Below are 9285 nucleotides of genomic sequence, written 5' to 3' on the forward strand. Positions count from 1 at the left end.
GGCAGGTTTGTCTCAGATCTCACCTACTCTAACAGACAGGCCCCAGTGCCACAGGCTGCAGTGGAAGCCCCAGCTCAGCCAGAAGTCAACTCAGCTTCTCACTCATCTCCCCCAGGTGCTTACAGGTAACACTCAGGACACAGGGCCCTGCCTTGCCTGGAGGGGAAACGACACAGGTGGGCCTGGGGGGGTGTAGGTACAGCACAGGTTGACCACGTAGGTACGGTGGTGTTCTTCTTGGGAGAAACGGAATGTTACACATCTATATAAGACCACCCCTTAATCATGTAGGCAGTCAGTGTTCACACACACAATTTACAAGGACAACAACCTCTCATGTTGCCTTTTTTTTTCCAAATAGAGGAAAACATTTTCTCAGCATGGGTTTTTCTTACTTACAGTAACTCACTGCCAAGACTAATCCTTGACTTTAATTGGTTGAGGATATTATTCATTGCATTTGACCAGGGCATGCTTCTGTCTAAGTAGATGAAGAAAATATCTGAATATTTATTTTATTTAACCTTTATTGAACTAGGCAATTCAGTTAAGAACAAATTCTTATTTACAATGATGACCTACTGAATTGGAGTGTGGCTTACCACTGTTCCATAGGAGGATAATACAATTTAAAATAAAAGGAAGGGAATTCAGGAAGCATTCAAATGAAACAGTGACAACCACTAACTGTCCTCATTTAACATGATTAACAGTTTTAATTTGGTCCTCTGCGAGCGAACGGGAAACAGGCTATTTCTGGCCCACTTTTTCATTTTTTAAAACTTTCAACCATAGCTCTCCCGCCCCAGATCAACAAAATGACAAACTAAGTCTTGTAACTATGGAAACAGAACTCTCATTGGTAGCTTTAACACTTAACCATGTTCCACCAAGCTGAAAGGACATGGCAGAAAGACAGAGAATGTACTGATATGTTTCCTGTCTGTCTAAGAGTTTGGTTCGTGTATGATTCAAGTAGAGGACCATCAGTAAAAAAAGACACCACAACATGTTTATATTTAACAATATATATTTCCAATGTCAATGTACATTCCATTTCGACATGAGCTTTCTTCACAAACACAGGTTGGCATCTAAATAAATACTATATAAAATAGAACTTCAAAATAAATATATCTATAAAGGGAAACTTTTATATGGGAGATTTGTTCATTTTGTTATAGTTAAACAAAACAAAAGCACAGAGCTAATTTTTCCGCAACATTGACATTGCAAAGGCAAAGACATTGAATAGCAGGAGCCAGCAGTTTTGAAGGTTATTTTGATTGAGTTGAAGATAATTCTAGTGGCCACAAGTGTACCACAAAATGGAGTTTAAGTCACAGCATTCTAACAAAATAAAAGGCTTCATTATTGAGTTGTCATGGTTGGTGATTATTCAATACCTTAACAGGCCACCAAACACATGACGCTAATGTAGTTTGGGGCTAAGGATTTTACCCAAGCCACAGTGTGAGAGAGACAGAGAAGAAAAAAGGCAGAGAAGCACAAGAGATCCACTATTAAACAAGATGGAATGGAACATAGCTTTACAGTTCTCTTTTCCTCATGGTGCTTTTGACACGTTTATGGACAGCAGCTGTATTTGTAAATCAAGGCCAGGGTATTTGTTAATCAAGGCCAGGGTATTTGTCAATCAAGGCCAGGGTATTTGTTAATCAAGGCCAGGGTATTTGTTAATCAAGGCCAGGGTATTTGTTAATCAAGGCCAGGGTATTTGTTAATTAAGGCCAGGGTATTTGTCAATCAAGGCCAGGGTATTTGTCAATTAAGGCCAGGGTATTTGTCAATCAAGGCCAGGGTATTTGTCAATTAAGGCCAGGGTATTTGTCAATCAAGGCCAGGGTATTTGTCAATCAAGGCCAGGGTATTTGTCAATCAAGGCCAGGGTATTTGTCAATTAAGGCCAGGGTATTTGTCAATTAAGGCCAGGGTATTGGTCAATCAAGGCCAGGGTATTGGTCAATCAAGGCCAGGGTATTTGTCAATAAAGGCCAGGGTATTGGTCAATTAAGGCCAGGGTATTTGTCAATTAAGGCCAGGGTATTTGTCAATCAAGGCCAGGGTATTTGTCAATTAAGGCCAGGGTATTGGTCAATCAAGGCCAGGGTGTTGGTCAATCAAGGCCAGGGTATTTGTCAATCAAGGCCAGGGTATTGGTCAATTAAGGCCAGGGTATTTGTCAATCAAGGCCAGGGTATTGGTCAATCAAGGCCAGGGTATTTGTCAATAAAGGCCAGGGTATTGGTCAATTAAGGCCAGGGTATTTGTCAATCAAGGCCAGGGTATTTGTCAATCAAGGCCAGGGTATTGGTCAATCAAGGCCAGGGTATTTGTCGGCCAAATTGGGGAGGGAAAAAAAGTTGCGACACTGTGTAAGTACAAACAGAGGGAAATGGGTTGATCCGGATAGGCCAAAATTGTATTACTTCAGTGGATTCAATGATTCCATAGTTGCAGGGGCACTGAAGAACTGGGAATTAGCTTCGCCTCTATCCGCTAAAGAGGCATGAATAGCATAAACAGAGGTATTTTTACTGCGGGGCACACTTTTCTAAATCAAGTGCTTATGATAGTAAGACCTGTCTTCCCCCCCTCCCTCTTCCCCTCAACCTCAAATCTTTACCCTCAAAATATATATCTATATATATGTTTTGTATTGTAGTTATAATGTACCATGCAGTTTTTCAAGGACATTTAAAACTATTTACAACAACATATCACCTGCATAGGTCTATTTCTATAACATAGGTCTATTTCTATAACATAGGTCTATTTCTATAACATAGGTCTATTTCTATAACATAGGTCTATTTCTATAACATAGGTCTATTTCTATAAAATAGGTCTATTTCTATAACATAGGTCTATTTCTATAACATAGGTCTATTTCTATAACATAGGTCTATTTCTATAACATAGGTCTATTTCTATAACATAGGTCTATTTCTATAACATAGGTCTATTTCTATAACATAGGTCTATTTCTATAACATATTGTCACATCAACAAATATTCCCTGGCTTTGTCAGTCAGAACATATTTCCCCATTTTGGCACCTTCCCTTGGATTGAATTGCAAACATTTGAAAATAATATTGCCTTATACATTCAAGACTAAGAACAGTGTTTTTTTTTCCTGTATGTTTTCTGCTTTGTGCAACAAGACAAGTACAAAAATGTAAAAGAGGCAGGCCCTAATGTTAGTGGGGGACCTCAGAACCGACGTGACAGAAACGTGTAGATTTATGCAACGATGGTATCCCTTTATGCCAAACTGAAGCATAAAAAAAGGACACAGCACCTTTAATTAAGAGCAATTGCCCTCTGACAATTTGGCGAGTGCATAACAAATATGATCCCTAAGACAGCTAAACAAGCTATACTAAACTCCTTTGGCAAAGTCATTGGTACTCCATGCAAGCCGCAAAAATAGATTGAGAAAATAAAGATAAATAATATTTCTAACAGACGAAAAACTCAACACTGCAGCAAAAAATTATGAGAATTTCTTAAATCCATTATTTTACTTTTAGATTTGTGTGTATTGTTAGATATTGCTGCACTGTTGGCGCTAGGAACACAAGAATTTGGCTAAACCCGCAATAACATCTGTTAGATATGTGTATGCGACCAATAAAATTTGATTTGATACAATGTGGACTCAAAGTAGTTCACAGAGTAATGTAAAATACATTAAGCATTGATACTTAATACTGTGCTTCAGTACATCATAAGGGGTTTGCGTCATCTAAAAAGGTTGTTCAAGTGGCAGGTTTGATTTAACTAAGGCTGGCTAGATATGCTACAGCTTCACTTGACCTCTTTCTGAAAACGCTACACTCCAGAAAATTTTCTAAAAGGTTTTTCAGCTATCCCCATAAGATAACTATTTTTGGTCCCAGGGAGAACCCTTTTGGTTCCACGTAAAACCCTTTGGTTCCATGTAGAACCCACTGTGGAAAGGGTCCTACATGGAACCCAAAATGGTTCTACCTTGAACCAAAAAGGGTTCTTCAAAGGGTTCTCCTATGGGGACAGCCAAAAAACCCTTTTAGGTTCTGGATAGCACCTTTTTTTTCTACGACTGTATTTTCCCTCCATTTCCTCTCTTAACTTACTCTTCCTAAATAATTCACAATTGCCCTTTTGCCCTTTTGAAACTGTTCTTTGCCTATTGTGCAAAGTGAAGTCAACTAGGCTAATGGCAGTTTTTACGTGCTAGACCAAATTCTACTGATGAGGAACGATCCCTGAGGAGGTTTTTCTACAACACATCCACGTCGAGCACTGGGGTTAACCACTACGTCACATCATGCAGGGCATGACGTGAAATTATTCTGAAGTGATTGGTAAAAGCTAGGTTTAAAAAATTCCCTCAAAGAAATGGAAAGTGATCAAGTCAGGCAATCCTAAACACTATTTTTCTCTCAGTTGTGGTATGACCTTACATATCAGACGGGCAAAGACACACGACTTTACCTCTTACTTTTCCACCTTGACATAACGAGCTCAACATCAAGCTAGCAACAGGAAGGCTTGTATGGGACTGAAACGTTTCATATATGGGGGAGAGTGGGTGGCTGTTTCAGTTGAAGTATCCTTTACTACCCAAAAGGAAATCAACAGTTTGCATAAACAGAGGGAAACTGCTTTGGAGCAGGCTTCTTTTTTGTGTGTTTTTTTTGGGAGAACAACAACTGGGGTCCAATGTGTCATAGAGTAGCTAGCTATGATGAAGCTGGAAATTCAGAGCAGTATAGAGGGATAATGAATTGTGCCTTCAGCCATTTTAGAAACAAAATCTGCCAGTCTGTTATACTTATAAAGATGGGTTCTGAGGCAAGCAGTTGTCTAGGACAACCAATTGAGCAGACAGACCTATTCTGACTTGTGTGGAATAACATCACTCGAACCAAGAAGGACAAGTGTAAACCCTTTTGTAAGTACCATGGTTTTCTGGAAGTCATCCAGTGGGTAGGGGTTGGTGGGATTGTCCTATCCAGAGGGTATTGATAAGGCAACAGCCAATGACTATCATGAGGCCTGTTTCTCCTGGCCTGCAGCCTTGGCCTCCATGCTCTTACAGGCCTGCTGGAAGTTCTTGCAGCGGCAGCCCGGACGGCTGGTTTTGTCATAGCACTTCTGCGACAGTTTGACACAGCCCATGGTGGGCAGGTAGCACACCAGACAGGGCAGCACCAGGGACATGGCTGCCATGAAGGACCAGCGCGCACAGCAGTTAGACTGGTGGCAGGAGCATGGGCGGTCTGCGCAAGATCCCTCATCATCCTCGTCCTCTGTGCAGTGGTAGAAAATGGCCTTGACCAGGCACATGCATGTGGCTGAGTCCACCAGGCTCTGCACTGAGCACAGGCACTCCTGGTTACACACCCAGCACGAGGGCAGGGTCCGGGGCAGGGTGCACTCCGTGCAGCGGCACTTCCCACAAATCTCACACAGCAGCATGTGCTTCTTGTCAACCGTTGCAGCCCCCAGGGCAGCAGTTTTTAGATCCAGGGGCTTTGAGGTGAGCGCCTTGGGCCCGCAGCAGGGGGTCCTGGTGGTGACTACGGTGGAGTTGTGGTCCACCACGGGGGTGGGGGCTGCGTGGTCCAGCAGCCTCTGCTCTGACGAGGTGCTGCTGCTGCTGCTGATGGAGCTGGGCCGCCCGCTGAAGGTTATCCAGGGGTGTGTGGTGGCGTTGTGAGGGTTGCAGCGCGCCAGTTGGGGGAGGTGGGGGGCCCCTAGCAGTGCCTCGTGGGGCCCCCTGTTGACAGCCTTCTGGTTGAGGGGTTGCTGGGAGACCACAGCGGGACTGTCAATATAGTCATTTTCCACATGAGAGGACTTCATCTGGTCGATTGGGAAGATGGTGAGCGGGTGGTGTAGCCTTCCATACGGAACCATACGCAACGGCTGGGATATAATGGAGGAAGACACTCCAGGGATGTGGTGGGGAACCCTCGACTCCATCTGTGTGGTTGTGTCCCTCATACAGAAAACAGAGAGCTCAACATCTAGCAGTCCTGCAGAAACATAGAGACAACAGTCAGCCTCCTGGAATGGCTACCCTACTTACAGATGTAGGATCTTAATTTGAGCAGTTTGCTACAGCAGGAAAATAATCCTGCAGCAACAGGAAATCTGAATTATTATGTGGATTATAATTAATGGACAATTTTGTAGTTGTTGATAGATGTTTTGTTAGGGAAAATCAAGTCGAAATTACAAACTTTAGATGTATTTTTACATGTTTGCATTTCCTGCTTTGCAGGCAAATTCTCAGCAACAAAAAAGTGATCAAATGATGAACCTCCATCTGTACACAAACCCATCTAACACAAGGCTCTTAGTCAGTGGTTGTCCAAGACGTGAGTCAGCATAGAGTATATATTCTCAACAATGACTCATAGCAACCGATTGTACTGATGACAGTTACAGTCAGAGAATGTCCTGTATCAGTTTATAATGAATATTAACAAGCACATTATTTATATATTTATATATAAACATTCTAATAATACCTGGCATTCAAATGCAATAAAATCCACATTATGTTGCGCATTAATATGTCATTTACCCAATTCATGTTCAACACCTTCTCAAAAGACAAAATACCACAACGTCAACATTAATTGCAAGACATGGATGCAATAACCAATAAAGCCGATGCCAAATTATATTCAGAAGAAGGGGGGCCCTATAGACCAGAATGAGACTATAACACATGACTTCAAGTGCTATAAACACATTCACCAAAGGACCATTGATTAAATAGATATAGCTTTTTTTATGTTTGGTGACTAAACAAAAATGTAATGAATCGCATTGTTGATTTTATTGCATTTGGTCGGTGTTCATTTCTCCTTAAAGGTTGTAGGGCACGGTTACCCAATAGGCGGCATGCGGGACAAATTCAGCTCGCTGTTGATTTTATTTGCCGCCCCAAGTTTTCTGAGCAAAATATATGTACTTTTTTTTGATGGGCATAAAAGACTGTAAAATCACCAGGAAATTTCCTCAATGTGATTTCAATTTAGAAAATCTGTTCCCAAGTATTCCGACGTATAAATAGAGACATGTGTGATCGTATCCTAATGTAATCAATGTTTGAAAGTATTCTGTTTTTGTCCAATTCTATATCTGTTTGGAATTCTTGTGGTCAATTTGCAGCGTAAAAATGATTCATAACTATGATGCTGTGAGTAGAAAACTAACAAGTATTCTCCATAGTGACAAATAACATGTTCCTCTTTACCCATCCTATCTTTACAAGAATCTGACACTAGTTTTGGGATATTACTCTGCATGCGCCAAAAGAGACATAGTTCCATGCCCCATCATCACTCTTAAAAAGGAAGAAACCCAGAATTAGTAGGTAGACTATAATGGCACCAAGTAAGCAGGTTGACGTTTCTTGGGATGAATCCTGTCCTGGAGGCAGAGATGAGCGGTTTGAGCCAGGTGCGAAGTCAAAATTGGCTATTTCGTTTTTTTAATCATGAAAACAAAAGTGAGCTTGTCGGTCTTAATTTAATTTAAGGTTAAGCATGAAGTTAGCAGTGTGGTTAAGTTTAGGTTTAAAACTATGACTTCGTGGCTGTGCCAGCTAGTGACCACGCTGCAGAGCTGCTTCCAGGACAAGATTCGTCCCAATAAATGCCAACATGCCCTATTTAATGACCCAATAGTCATACAGGGCACAACAGTTACTACTTAGTAGTTACTTTATAGTAGACACTATAATGTAGTGTGGTAGACTACATACCTACCACTCTAGCTGGCAGACATGATAAATTATAAAGAAATTCATGACATTTTTAGTTAAATATTGATAAGATTGACAGGTAATTTGCCACAGCAATAATCACGGAACCTGAAAATAGTGAGCAAAATGCTGCGTCTCTCCGACCTGCAAATACTCCTGATCATCAGAACCAGTGAATCCAGAGACCGTAGGTAGTAGGTAGGTTACAGTGTCTCCCTCCTCCCTCCCCTCAGCGTCTGTGAATTAAGTGAATATAACCGGAGGCGACACGTCATTGGAAATAGAAAATAAACGTAAAATCTGACTAAATATTTATCGAGACATGATGATAACATTTCATTCGACAAGTGATTCACAATAGCAAAATCTCCAGAACATATAGGCTAAGGCGTCTTAAAATTATATATATTTTTTAAGTGGCTATAGTGTGGGCTATTGGTTTATGAAAGGAGGGTGGCAGTTTAGACCAAAACGCTACTTATTTTTATTGGACAAACGGTTTATTTTAAAACGGAGAGTTATTTAAAGGAACAGATGACAAAACCACCTGACATATGCATATGATGTGCCAGCTCAAACGCTGCAGAGAAGCGTCACGCAACCAGCCCCGATAATGCGAATGATCACCAGCAAGAGGCAAAGACACAACGAGTCCGTAACTAATAGCCTACGTTAGGCTGTTGTTTTTAACCGCAACATAGATTTGTATGAACGGCTTATAACGCTTTTAAAATGAACGAGGTAAAACAAAAATCAGCATTTAGGCTCTCTTATTTCATCTGCTCTCCTTATTACTTCTCTCTTGTCCACAACCTTGCTACAGTAGCATCCATGGTTAAATATTGACACAAAGTACAAATACGGGAACAGCTTGGCTGCAAGAGAGAAAAATAAATGTTCAGCGCACCCAAGCAATCCACAAAATTGATGTACACACCAGTATTCAAAATTGTTTAACCAAAAATGTGATAGGCTACTAGGGTTTATGTATCCCATGTCAAAACGTCATTATAAATCCGATAGAATAACTTACTTTTCCAGACTAGCAGCGCATTTCTCTGTTGAGCTCGAAGACTGCATGTATATTCCAAAGATATTTCTCCCAAGTAAAGAAAAAATACTAAGTCCAAAAATTATTGAACACTATCCACTCGATGCTTACTGCAGTGAGGACACGGTCTTTTTGATACGATGTTGCAACTACATGGGGAAATTGTTTTTTATGAATGGGAGGGTAAAGAACGTACTGCGCAGATGCCTTGACATGTTTTTTTTTTTGTGAATGGGAGGGCACAACGTCTCAGAGCTCAAATGGGTGGGTTACGTTTTTATGAATGGGAGGACTCCGAATTTCATTGCGCAAGCGTGATACCAAGAGTTCATGAATGGAAGAATTGGGAGGTTTTTGTCACCAGGGCGATGTCAGAGAGGATTACATGAATGAGCCGGCTATGGGCCTCACACCATGCTGCTTCTTTATTCAACGATTCACTC

The 9285-nt window shown here is 41.1% G+C and overlaps 1 protein-coding gene across 2 annotated transcripts; it reads right to left on the minus strand.

Annotated features, from left to right (window-relative positions):
* Nucleotides 1–1012: 1012 nt before the first annotated feature.
* LOC112228300 (protein sprouty homolog 4) lies at nt 1013–8994 on the minus strand. Of its 2 annotated transcripts, XM_042309351.1 has the most exons (3): nt 8825–8994; nt 7936–8027; nt 1013–6049 (listed from the first exon to the last, which is right to left on the minus strand). In XM_042309351.1, the coding sequence occupies exon 3, from the start codon at nt 6015–6017 to the stop codon at nt 5058–5060; it is 960 nt and encodes a 319-aa protein (XP_042165285.1). In that variant the 5' UTR covers nt 6018–6049; nt 7936–8027; nt 8825–8994; the 3' UTR covers nt 1013–5057. The 2 variants fall into 2 exon arrangements, with proteins under 2 accessions (XP_042165285.1, XP_024249264.1); XM_024393496.2 differs by lacking the exon at nt 7936–8027.
* Nucleotides 8995–9285: the final 291 nt, after the last annotated feature.

The sequence above is a fragment of the Oncorhynchus tshawytscha genome, linkage group LG30 (genome assembly GCF_018296145.1).
Source record: "Oncorhynchus tshawytscha isolate Ot180627B linkage group LG30, Otsh_v2.0, whole genome shotgun sequence".
Taxonomy (NCBI): domain Eukaryota; kingdom Metazoa; phylum Chordata; class Actinopteri; order Salmoniformes; family Salmonidae; genus Oncorhynchus; species Oncorhynchus tshawytscha.

What these genes read in the sequence shown, in the direction of transcription:
- LOC112228300 (XM_024393496.2), bottom strand. Translation starts at nt 6,017, where the DNA reads ATGAGGGACACAACCACACAGATGGAGTCGAGGGTTCCCCACCACATC.